The sequence below is a fragment of the Euphorbia lathyris genome, chromosome 1 (genome assembly GCF_963576675.1).
Source record: "Euphorbia lathyris chromosome 1, ddEupLath1.1, whole genome shotgun sequence".
Taxonomy (NCBI): domain Eukaryota; kingdom Viridiplantae; phylum Streptophyta; class Magnoliopsida; order Malpighiales; family Euphorbiaceae; genus Euphorbia; species Euphorbia lathyris.
In genome coordinates, this window is record NC_088910.1 from 90,939,980 (window position 1) to 90,952,923 (window position 12,944).

The following is a 12,944-nucleotide window of genomic DNA, read 5'->3' on the forward strand; positions in this document are numbered from 1 at the left end:
AATATATATAAACTAATCACACAAAAAACAACCTAAAGTATTTACTATGTTAGTAATGCATTTACTTCTTATCAACAAATTTATTCGAAATGTCTGATATGACAACTAAATAAGAGTCAAACCACTCATTCAATTTTTCTAGTAAAATTATCTTAAATAGTGTAAAACTCAATAGTGTATTATTAGAACAATAGTATTTATACACAAAACGGTACAGATGCTAATAAGTCCTAAACTAATATGCTAATAGGTACCTAAACCAATATATATACAATTACATGAAAGAGAAGATAAGTGCTCATAGGAAAAAAAAAAAAAGTAGAAATGGGATGGGAGCAAGATCTTTTACCTCTACAAAGGGCGATGGGAAGTTCATCGGTGGTTTAGCTTGACTCAGGAAATGAATGCTCTAGTTTGAAAAAATTTAATAGTGTATTATTAGAACAATAGGTATTTATATACAAAACGGTATAGATGCTAATAGGTCCCTGAATATATATATATATACATACATTACAAATAGAAACATAGAGATCGCAGATACTAAGGGCATTGGTTATTAAATAAACCTCTATATATATTCCGGTAATTTTATGTGAATCCCCACGGGAACCTCAAGAATCCCCACGCGGTTACAGCTTCCAAACTATTATATCCTTCCCTGGTTTCAGTTTAAATTGGCAGAAAATCTTTCGTGGGACATCTGTTCATCAATGTAATAGCCATTTATTCATCTAAATGGAAAAAAAATTAAATCAGTAAATGAAAGGGAAGTGAAGAATGAGGAGGCGTTTGGTTCACAAGGAGTAAGGGAAAAGGAATCAAGAAAGGGAAATTAAAGGAAAGGAAATGAATAACCATTAATTCCCCTATGTGTTTCGATATGTTTAGGAAAGGGAATAGGGTAAAGGGAATCCAATTCCCTAGAGGGCATGGGGTAATGGCTTAACCTAAAGTGGGTAAAGAGAATGGGTTTTTTTTTTTAAACAAACAAGAACAAGGGAATGAAACCCTCCCATTCTCATTCCCATTCCTAAAGACCACCAAACCAAACGCACCCTGAGTTTGAATTTTCCAAGATGAGAAAAAAAATACTTAACTAATGGCTAATAAATGGAAATACAATTTAACAGCAAAAAAGAAATTGTTCAGTAAATGAGACTTCCCACGAAAACAAAACACTGATTGGCATTAACTAACCAAAGCCAAAAGCATAAATTCTATAGTTATATCCTGACAAACCTGTGCTAAATTAACCAAAAAAAAAATTCCAATGAGAAAAGGAAGAAGCAGAATTGTCCTGACATTTATGAAGGAAGATTGCTACATACTAAAGAATGGGCTCATCTACCTTAATTTCTTATAAAGAATACAACATACACCCATCGGTTCTCTGCAGGTTGCAAACAGTAACGATGATGATAGGACTTTCTGTGAATTTTTCCAGTAATAAATTAATGGTCACTGGTGGATCTAAAATGCCATACGACCTGCAAGCCTGCTTTCCAATATCCTTCTGTCAATGGCTGCATCTATTGAACTCATCTGAAACAGGCACCAGTAAAAGAAATGCTTAGAAATATGTACATCAACCACAATACAGTTGACAAACAAGATTGATTATATGAAAGCTTGGTGTTATGCTAAAGATACCAAACTTTGCAAAAGAAGCTGACCTGTGCAAGTCTGATTCACTGTTCGACGATAAAAATAAATTGTAATGATGCTACGAATGAGCAAAAATCTGTTGGGTATCATCTTGTTGCACCCAAAACCCCACACACTTCCGAAGTCAAAGCATAGGGAAAGTAAATAACAAACAAATTTAAATCTCAAATCAGCAAAATACATACTCCTTAATTTGAGAAGGATGCTAGAATGGAGAATCCTCATGTTGATTCCAGTCGCTCGTCAAAACAATAATTACTACAACCGTAAATAACATTTTGAATCTTCGTACAACCACACATTAGGTGGTCCGGTGTTGGCATGCAAACATGAGGGATTGATTTCAAAAACAAACATAAAGTAGTATCCCCCCAACCCAATCAATAAAATTCAAATTTAGAAGATATGGACTCAATGGCACAAATCCTTAGCTAATTGCAGCATTCTTAATGAAGAAAATGATAATTGGAAATTCATACAGAAATACCTCTCTAAATAGGTAACAATGCGTAAACAACTGTATCTGAAAACACAAAGCATAAACCTAGCCATCTGGTTAGATGTGCAAACCAACTCCAAATTGTAAAGAGGTAGTCATAACTTACCTGGCTAGTTTCGTCATGCACCTGATACTTCCCTAAAGACATTCTTCTTTCCTCCTGTAAATATATGGAAGTGTTAAAAGATAATAACAACAATAACATATTTGATAATAGATATCAATGCAAGACCTACTAACCATGGACATCGCCTCATCATCCCATACTAAATAGACTTCATTTGCAGCTGCCTGGTTTGCAGGAGCCTTGTTTGCAATTACAGGAGGTGGTCCAATAGAAGGGCCACCAGTATTTGGACCAGAGGCATAAGAATGTGAATTAGCTAATGTCCCAACTGCAGTAAATAAATGATAGAAAACTATATAAGGGATATATATTGGACACAATCATGTGCACAAAATTCAAAATAACAGACAGCACATATAGGACCGTGTGTCGGTAAAAAATCACTCCAGGAAGCCAAATTGAAACAAGCAAATTACAACTTCTGTTGGTATGGTTTACCAACTTATTTCAATGTTTCTGACGCCAAAACTTTAAAACCTTTTTGTAGAATCAACATCAATATCAAACAGCAGAAAAGCTACACAATCCATATTTATATCAGTCAACAAGAAACATGAATTCAAACCTGCAGCACTTGGAGTATGGTACAGGGTTGTAAGAGAACTGTTAGCTCCAGAATTAACATCCACAGATCCTTCAGTAAGGTTGCTTGGTGGAACATTTATTGAAGATAAAGGAATAGAAAAAGGTGGCAAATTATTGGTAACAACAGGAAATAATGGTTGTGATATAGGAACAGATAGTGTTGATGAGGGCAATCCAGGAGGTATTATTTGTGAAGATTGGAGTGCAGATGAGGTAGCAGGTGGTAAAGGAGGCCTCACATTTTGCACTGGGAATAATGGCTGCTGTGCATATCCAGCAGGAGTAGGAGGTTGCATTGAAACAGCAGGAGGCTGTGAGAACCATGGCTGTGGACGAGGGACTGCCCAGCCAGCAGGAGGGACTGGCACACCAGAACTATAACTGCATTTCAAAATGAACAATATTTCAGAAGTGCAAGTTAAATTACATTTTTTTATTATAGTTTAAACACAACAATCTCACATGAATATCCATTATTTCCCTGCCATACCAACAAAAGCAACTAAATCTTAACAAATAAATGTTGAATTTCTCTGTACGAATTCAAAACCGAGGTGGCTTATTGCCTTAAAGTTCTTACTATACTGTAAGTATTTCATTCACCTGATTGTGTTGTACAACACCACTTACTATGGGATATCTGTCATGATTATAGATAGGGATCTATGAAGCACGGACTCGGGTGCGGACACGGCAAACGGCATTTTTAGAAAATATGAGACACGGGTGCGGCGGGACACGGCAAATGTTATATAATTATATATATATATATATATATATATATATATATATATATATATATAAAAACTAATAATCAATCGCAGGAGATGAACTGAACAAGTCTGAAATTAGAAATTGAGATGAAGACTGAACAACAAATTCTTGCGATTTAGAATGAAGAGTCTTCAAAACATATTATACAGGTTTGGAGCTCCTTCACTAATGTCTCATGTTAGAGTTGGACTCTGTTTTTATGAAGACTGAAGACTGAAGACTGAACAAGGAAGAATCGCGAGTCACAGGAGATGAAGAATGAATCGCGAATCGCAAGTAGTAGGAGATGAATGAATCGCGAATCCCGGATGCAGAACTAGAAAGAGAAAAGAAATCTTAAAAGGAATAGCAGGAGATGAAGGAATGGTGAATCGCAGGAGATCTAAAGAAAACCCTAAACTTTTACCTATTTTCACTCCAGCCGAGTCCCATCCGTGTCCAGCCGAGTCCCGTCCGAGTCACTGCCGAGTCCCATCCGAGTCCCATGTTCCAGCCGTGTCCCCGCCGTGTCACCGCCGAGTCCCGCCGAGTCCCCGAGTCCGACACGGCCACGGCGACCCCTGGGAAGAGTCCGTGCTTCATAGATAGGGATTATTTAGGTATTATTAGGTGGTTATTGTTTTTACATTAAGTGGTATTTAGCTTTAATAGATATTATTTAGGAATGTTTACAGCTGTGGGAAATTATAATTGCTGCCACATCAGCAGTTATTAGGCCTATTTGGAGTGAATTGCTATATTTCCTATTCTTATTTACAGGAGGTTATATTTCCTATTCTTATTTAAGGTAGGTTAGAATGAATAAGGTGATTTAAGGTAAGTTAGAATTATTAGAGCCATGAATTTAGGAGGCTAGCTATACTTTCCTTTTCCTTTTTTCCTATTTAAGAGAATGAGCCTGTACTAATTCATCATGCAATTAATTAATGAAATCTTTATTTCTTTCTTCTAAACTCTCTCTCTCTATTCTCTCTTTTCTCTGTTTATCTCGATCTCTCTCTAACCTTCTCTCTTCTTTCTCTACTCTTCTCTTCTCCTAAGATCTTTTCTGCTCTAATCTTACTGTCAGAAATCCTAATCCTGACATTATAGATAGGGATTATTCAGGTATTATTAGGTGGTTAATTGTTTTTACATTAAGTGGTATTTAGCTTTAATAGATGTTATTTAGGAATGTTTACAGCTGTGGGAAATTATAATTGCTGCCACATCAGCAGTTATTAGGTCTATTTGGAGTGAATTGCTATATTTCCTATTCTTATTTAAGGCAGGTTATATTTCCTATTCTTATTTAAAGTAGGTTAGAATGAATACGGTAATTTAAGGTAAGTTAAAATTATTAGGGCCATGAATTTAGGAGGCTAGATATACTTTCCTTTTCCTTTTTTCCTATTTAAGAGAATGAGACTGTACTAATTCATTATGCAATTAATTAATGAAATCTTTATTTCTTTCTTCTAAACTCTCTCTCTATTCTCTCTTTTCTCTGTTTATGTCGATCTCTCTCTAACCTTCTCTCTTCTTTCTCTACTCTTCTCTTCTCCTAAGATCTTTTCTGCCCTAATCTTACTGTCAGAAATCCTAATCCTGACATTATAGATAGTGATTATTTAGGTATTATTAGTTGGTTAATTGTTTTTACATTAAGTGGTATTTAGCTTTAATAGATGTTATTTAGGAATGTTTACAGCTGTGGGAAATTATAATTGCTGCCACATCAGCAGTTATTAGGCCTATTTGGAGTGAATTGCTATATTTCCTATTCTTATTTAAGGCAGGTTATATTTCCTATTCTTATTTAAGGTATGTTAGAATAAATACTCTTATTTAAGGCAGATTATATTTCCTATTCTTATTTAAGGTAGGTTAGAATAAATAGGGTGATTTCAGGTAAGTTAGAATTATTAGGGCCATGAATTTAGGAGGCTAGCTACACTTTCCTTTTCCTTTTCCTTTTTTCCTATTTAAGAGAATGAGCCTGTACTAATTCATTATGCAATTGATTAATAAAATCTTTATTTCTTTCTTCTAAACTCTCTCTATACTCTCTTTTCTCTGTTTATCTCGATCTCTCTCTAACCTTCTCTCTTCTTTCTCTACTCTTCTCTTCTCCTAAGATCTTTTCTACCCTAATCTTACTGTCAGAAATCCTAATCTTGACATTATAGATAGGGATTATTTAGGTATTATTAGGTGGTTAATTGTTTTTACATTAAGTGGTATTTAGCTTTAATAGATGTTATTTAGGAATGTTTACAGCTGTGGGAAACAAAACAGACACAGACAGCCCAATAAAAAGCAAATAGACATGCAGACACCCCAAAACCCAACTCACTCAACTCCAACTGCTCTCTCTGCTTCTCCTCCACCACCGAGTCTCTGCTTCCCAGCTCATTGGTGGCCGGTCATCAATCACCGGTATGTTTTTCCTCTTTCCAGTCAAAAGTCAATCCTCCTCGAGTTGTTAGTGATGAGGTCCATGATGAAGATGATGATGAGTATCAAGTTGAAGATGAAGAAGAAGAATAATATAAGGATGATGAAGTGGAAGATCTTGATGGGGATATAGATCTTGATGAGGAGTTGGATTTAGGGGATGAAGATGCTTGATATTATGTTATTTTGATTTAAGAATTAGCACTTTATTATTAGACTTTAAGTTATTTTGGTTTACAAGTTTAGAAATTAAACTATCCTTAAGTACTACTAGTTTTTATTGAGTTAATTTAATTTTATTTGATTTTCTAATTTTTTGTCGCCTCACGTGGGGAGGCCGTTGCCTCGCCTCAAGGCGATATTTTGCCCTTGTCGCCTTGACTCGCCTTTCGCTTTTTAAAACTATGATTCAATATTTAAATATTTTGGTGAACTGATTGTCCTTTACCAGAAGTGATGATGACCACTTTTACTTCAGCACTTGTATAAGGTATTATGGTGTAATATAAAAGAGAGAGCAGTCTTTAAATTGTAGCAAACAGAAAAGATGTGAAAAACATACATTGGATGCATTGCGCCCATTTGTGAAGAATATCCAACACCCAACGACCCTGGCATTATACCACCTAGTGGAGCAGACGGAAGATCCACTTTGGCAAATTTTGATGGGTTGTCTTCGTCTGCAAAAAAAAATAAATAAATAAATGTATGTTAGAAGGAATACTCCTAGCAGCATGCACTCAAAGTTTCAAACATTTTATGTTACTTTTATAGTTTCATAATGAGGGCGAGCCTTGGCGCAACGGTAAAACGTTGTTGCCGTGTGACCAGAGGTCACGGGTTCGAGTCTTAGGAGCGGCCTCTTGCCAATTAAATTGGCAAGGGAAGGCTTGCCCCCAATACACCCTTGTGGTGGGACCCCTCCCCGGACCCTCGCTCAGCGGGGACGCGTAATGCGACCGGGCCGCCCTTTTTTTTTTTTTTTATAGTTTCATAATCTTTGTTTTCTCAAGTGCGCCTTGTCTCGCTATGGCGCGCGCCATCACGGCGCCTTAGTGCGCCATGCGCCTTTAATAACTATGATTGCAGTTATTTTCACCTGGTCAATCACTAAACAAGTGAATTTGGTCAATTACCATTAGATTTAAACTTATTAAAATCATGTGGTGGAGATTAAAAGCATTGTAGGGCTTAGATTCATACCTTATAGATCTAATAGTGACTAATCAAATTTATGACCAGGTGAAAACCACCGATTATGATTGTATGTTATATTTGTTTGTTGGAGTTTAAATTTGGTATTCCTTCATTAGACTGATTTTAGATAATAAAATGTTAATCAGGTATACAGTTAAGTATATTCAAAAAAAAATTCTTAAAAAAAAAAAAGTCAAAATGAGCCGCTCGACGAGCTTCGAGCTCCAAAATTCCAAGCTCAGCCCGATCTCCGAACTTCTCGAGCCGAGCCTGTCCTTATTCAGTCTCGGTTCCGCTCGTTTGCACCCCTAGTCAGCCCATTCCATGTTCCATTGGAGCAATCCAGATCCAATTTATCTTGACTTTGCAATCTATAGACACTAATAAAAAAACATATTCTTAAAGCTAAATCTCGAATTCAATTTCCACCTATGTTGCACGGGTACTTCTAGTTAGTAGAGTTTCTGCATTTCGTGTCCATGTCCGTGTTCTGTTTCTGTCCATTTTCGTTTGTAGGCTATTTTATGAAGGTTATGTTTTAGAAAAATTTTCACGTTTCCGTGTCTGTGCAACATAGATTTCCACCAATAATCATGCATTCAATCAACTCAAACTATAATGATGCTGAAATATACAAATCCACACGCACACGCACATGAGATACTAACAAATTGGGGGAAAAAATGCAAGTTCCTTACCCTCTTCTCCATAGTGGGCAGCTAAGATGTCAGGTGGGATACCTTGCATTCCATAAATTTCAATATCAGTTGATTCCCTTCCAGGTTTGGCATTAGGAACCCTGAAAACAAGTCACCAACCCCATGAAAATCATTAAAATACAAAACATATACAGCAAAAAAGTCTGCAGGGAGTCTATTTAAAAAAAAAGTACAATCATCATTCGCGCTTCTATAAGATACTCCCTCCATTCCCTTATATAAGTCATTCTAGGGTATTCCATACAAATTAAGAAATGCAATTAATATAGAGTCAAATTAATGAATTCACATTGGTTAACTAAAAAAAATTCTCATGGTTGAGGAATAGTCTAGGGATGTTAAAAAACACAAAATCAATGGACCAAGACAAAAAAATTTAACGGTTGGTCTGAAAAACTAAACTAAAAATTCTTGGAAAACTAGAATGGCTTATATTTGGAAAAAAAAAACCAATTTGCTAGAATGACTTGTATAAGGAATGACTTATATATGGGAATGGAGGGAGTATTATCATACATATCTACAGAAAGTTCGCATACATAGTAAATTCTTGTAAAACTAAAATGACTTGTATTTGGGAAAAAACAAATTTGCTAGAATGACTTATATAAGGGAATGACTTATGTAGATATGTATGATAATACTAAAATGACTTGTATTTGGGAAAAAACAAATTTGCTAGAATGACTTATATAAGGGAATGGAGGAGTATTATCATACATATCTACATAAAGTTCACATAAGTAGTAAATTTGAATGACTTATATTTGGGAAAAAAACTAATTTGCTAGAATGACTTATATAAGAGAATGGAGGGCCTATTATCATACATATATGCAGAAAGTTCACATACTTGGTGCTAAATTGATCCAAGGGACAATACTGTACTGGAATCAGAAAGTAAGAAATTACATGAAAAAGGACAAAGATTTATAACTCACAGAAACTGGTCAAAATCAATTTCATACATAGTAAGTTCTTGGAAAACTAGAATGCCTTGTGTTTGGGAAAAAAAACTAATTTGCTAGAATGACTTATATAAGGAAATGGATTGAGTATTATCATACATATCTACAGAAAGTTCACAAAAGTAGTAAATTCGAATGACTTATATTTGGGGAAAAAAAAAAGTTAATTTGCCAGAATGACTTATATAAGAGACTGGCTATTACTCATCGTCAAAATCAATTTCATAACTATGATAATAAAGCCCAAAAAAGGTTTTCTCCACAGAACGAATGCATAAGACAAACACGCAGAAGAAAGAAAACAAAAACATCCTCGAATAAAAGTAGTAAAACGACGGAATAAAAGAAATAGATAGAAAAAGAAGCGGGGTTGTTGATTACTTGGTAACGCTCTCTTTGTGGACCTGAAGAACGTGGATAGCCATGCCACCGGCAGTGGAGAGCTTTTTGTGACAGACATGGCATTTGAAATGCTTGGCCTTTTGATGTTGCACTAAAATCTTCTCGTCATCAAATTCCCGATCGCAGTAGTAGCACCAAACCTTTGACGCAACTCTCTTCTTCTTCTTTCCCATTGATTGCCCAGTCTAGAGCTGAAGCTTGTGTTTTGATCTTGGACAGAGAGAGAGCTGAGTTTGCGATTTAGGGTTTCTCTCTTGCCGCTGTTTTCTCTGATCTAATACTTTGGGAAGCTTTTATTTTGAGGAATCCGAAGACCGGCTTGCGATGCCACGTCAGTTTCAAGTCCAAACGTGGCTTTAATGGTCCATCGCATATTAAAGAACCGGAAAACACAAGGGTGTTGTTAAACCCAGCCCCAAGTTCCCACTCCTAGCCCCGTGAAAGGACGAAAATGTCCTTTTATGGGTTTTGGGGAGGGGAATTTCTATTTTTTTTACCAATCCGACACGCGGGCGTGTGGATATAACGCCTCACCGTGTGGTCGGGCGTATGCGTATCACGCCTCACCGTGTGGTCGGGCGTGATAGCCCCACGCCTCACCGCAAGGTCGGGCAGTTGGCTGTCACGTCCGACCACTCGGTGAGGCGTGTGTCTATCACGTCCGACCACGCGGTGAGGCGTGATATCCACACGTCCGCGTGTCGGATTGGCAAAAAAAAATAGCTTTTTAACCCCGTAAATAGTTCGTTAAACCCGTAAATAGGCCGTTAAACCCGTAAATAGGTCGTTAAACCCGTAACTACAGAATTGTACTTAACAAATAAAATTTAAAAACATAAAAATTAAAATAAACATTTATAAACGTAAAAGAGTAAATATAATATCTACAACAAAAAGTGTTAAAATGTATGAATTTCTACAACAAAAATTCAGCTCGCCCGACGCCACGTATCTATAAACTCATCCATCTCCCTCTTAATGCGTGGAACATCCTCGTCAGATCGGTGGGTAGCCGATAGTTGGGTGACACGCCACAACCAGCTAACCCACTGTAAAAAAAATTAATAAATAAATATTAAAAATTAAACACATATAAACTAATACTAAATAATAATATTAAATAATAATAAACTTACAAATTCGCTGTTGGCGCGAGCATGCTGTACTGGTCCAACCTGTGGTGCATGAAGGAGATGGGGATGCGAATATCGCCTATACCAGTCCATATAAGCAGGATCACAGGCAGTGGGATCGTATCCAACTAGTCGGCATCTCCTCCGATCAATGCCCCGAGTCGATGGAAATCTCCGCCAGGTATCCTCAACTGTGACTAAGGAATGCGTGAGCTTATACGCTATAGATGTCCATGGTCGTACTGCTTTATCAGGTCTAATACGCTCAGTTAGGATAGGCTGAATATATCCGACCTGTCGCAGCGCTCGATCGGGCATATACGGCTCGACGATGTCTCTACACCGTATCCAACCGGCGTATGACACTCGAAGCCGATCATCATCGGGGACAAGACCATAAGGCAACCACGTCACCTGAAAAAAAAAATAATACTCAATAAAAAATAATAATATACTATAAATAATACTTACATTAATTCTAAAATTTTATAAAATACCTCTGCCGCCGTCATACGGTCCAGCTGCCCGCGTATGGTATCTAGTCGGGCGGTCGTCTTGCCTGGTACCCCGACCTCCCATCTCAGTGCATGGGCATGGTCAGCTGGGATCAAGTGAGCTCCTCTATGCGGCCGGAACACTGGAAAATACTCGTATATCCATGCCTGTAGTAGGATCAAACATCCGCATATACCTGAATAGTCTCCTTTGCTCACTATCCCCAGCTGTCGGTACAACATGGCAAGTGTAGTAGACCCCCATGATAGTCCAGTTGCCCCGCTGACACCGCTATAAACCTCAGCAAGATGGGCCGGCCTAATCATATCTCCACTCTTGTCAACAAACAGAGTGGATCCAAGCATAAGCCACATCCACGCTGTGGCCCGAGTAGCGTCATCTCTACCCTCGGTGAGAAGCCCGTGTACAGCCCCAACAAATACACCTCCACCACCCCATAAATGTCGGGTCGGCAACAGAAGCTCAGCCTGACTCACTCCAAACATCATCATGCACATGGCATGAAGCCCGTCAGTAGGGGGAGACTCGGACACCATCGGACCGTCGATCGGGATCCAAAGAATCTGCCACACATCATGCAGCTGGATAGTCATCTCCCCGAACGGCATGTGGAAGGAGTTCGTATCGGACTGCCACCGCTCCACGAACGCAGTCAACAGTGGAGTGTCGAGGTTCTTAAACATCGCATGTGGAAGGTGAGACAAACCAGTCCTCTCGATCATCTCCCTCAGCTGTAAAATGACACATATACAATTTATACAATTACTGAATGTTTTTTATGTTTATAGTTAAAAATACAAATTACAATAAATGTTGACACACTATATTATTCTTACCTCAGGTGACGCACCAGAAAACCACTGACACAAATCTCAGCATGCTGATGATCTATTGTAGCATGTCAGAAACGACCGAATCTCTCCTCCCAACATCCGTGAGGCAACATGTCCTAGAAAACTAGGAATCACGGAACTATCAACGGGGCCACCATCCACCGGTGCAGTAACTAGCCAGCTCTCGTCCTCACTAGCTTTGGGACGTTTGCTTGTCCCTGAAAGTTATAAAATTATACTAAAATTATACTAAAATTATACTAAAATACTAAAATATACTAAATTATACTAAAATATACTAAATTATACTATAATATACTAAATTATACTAAATTATACTAAAATTATACTAAAATACTAAATTATACTAAATTATACTAAAATATACTAAAATTATACTAAAATTATAAATATACTAAAATATACTAATATACTAAAATTATACTAAAATTATAAAAAATACTTGTACTCGCAAAACGACCTTCTACGCGCTGGGTCGGCTGCTCATCGCTATCCTCAACCTCGCGATCATGTGCAACTGCAGACTATCGCACTGCCCGGGCTGCCACATCCAGGTAGTCCTGAAAAGAATCGCTATCAAGCTCTCTATCATCAAAATCGGTCACCCCCTCCGATCCATCAATATCGGGCTGCTCCACAATCGGTCCCCTCCTCAACTGGTCCGTCGCAGCCCCTATCCGCCTACGACCGGATATATCAATACCACACAATCTCGTATGGTATGGTGTATCATCCTCGTCGTCCATATCTTGACGACGAGCAGATGACAGGATGGATTTCCCACCCCTAGTAGGCCGCTCCGTCTACAAAAAAAATTACACTAAATTAATAAAATTGTAAATAATGTAAATTACACTAAATTTATAAAATTATGCTAAACTACGACTAAATTAATACAATTGTAAATAATTATAATTATACTATAATTATAAAATTATAATAAATTATACTAAATTTATAAAATTACCCTAAATTAATAAAATTGTAAAAATTATGCTAATACTATACTAAATTTATACTAAAATTAAACTAAAATTATAAAATTACACTAAATTACTAAAATTTT

At 37.2% G+C, this 12,944-nt stretch overlaps 1 protein-coding gene across 3 annotated transcripts; it reads right to left on the reverse strand.

Annotated features, from left to right (window-relative positions):
- Nucleotides 1–1,125: 1,125 nt before the first annotated feature.
- LOC136206464 (protein SUPPRESSOR OF FRI 4) lies at nucleotides 1,126–9,690 on the reverse strand. 3 transcript variants are annotated; one of them, XR_010676285.1, is made up of 7 exons: nucleotides 9,355–9,690; nucleotides 7,985–8,085; nucleotides 6,652–6,769; nucleotides 2,860–3,260; nucleotides 2,408–2,562; nucleotides 1,677–2,327; nucleotides 1,126–1,545 (listed from the first exon to the last, which is right to left on the reverse strand). XR_010676285.1 is itself a non-coding variant. In XM_065997537.1 (7 exons), the coding sequence occupies exons 1-7, from the start codon at nucleotides 9,546–9,548 to the stop codon at nucleotides 1,474–1,476; spliced, it is 1,095 nt and encodes a 364-aa protein (XP_065853609.1). In that variant the 5' UTR covers nucleotides 9,549–9,688; the 3' UTR covers nucleotides 1,126–1,473. The 3 variants fall into 3 exon arrangements, 2 of the variants coding, with proteins under 2 accessions (XP_065853609.1, XP_065853598.1); XM_065997537.1 differs by having other exon boundaries at nucleotides 2,274–2,327; nucleotides 9,355–9,688; XM_065997526.1 differs by having other exon boundaries at nucleotides 1,126–2,327.
- Between the last annotated feature and the right edge of the window lie 3,254 nt (nucleotides 9,691–12,944).

What these genes read in the sequence shown, in the direction of transcription:
- LOC136206464 (XM_065997526.1), bottom strand. Translation starts at nt 9,548, where the DNA reads ATGGGAAAGAAGAAGAAGAGAGTTGCGTCAAAGGTTTGGTGCTACTAC. An exon ending in CACAAAGAGAGCGTTACCAA is followed by an intron (nt 8,086 to 9,354) that starts GTAATCAACAAC and finishes ACTTGTTTTCAG; the next exon opens with GGTTCCTAATGCCAAACCTG. An exon ending in ATGGGCGCAATGCATCCAAT is followed by an intron (nt 3,261 to 6,651) that starts GTATGTTTTTCA and finishes TTTGAAATGCAG; the next exon opens with TTATAGTTCTGGTGTGCCAG.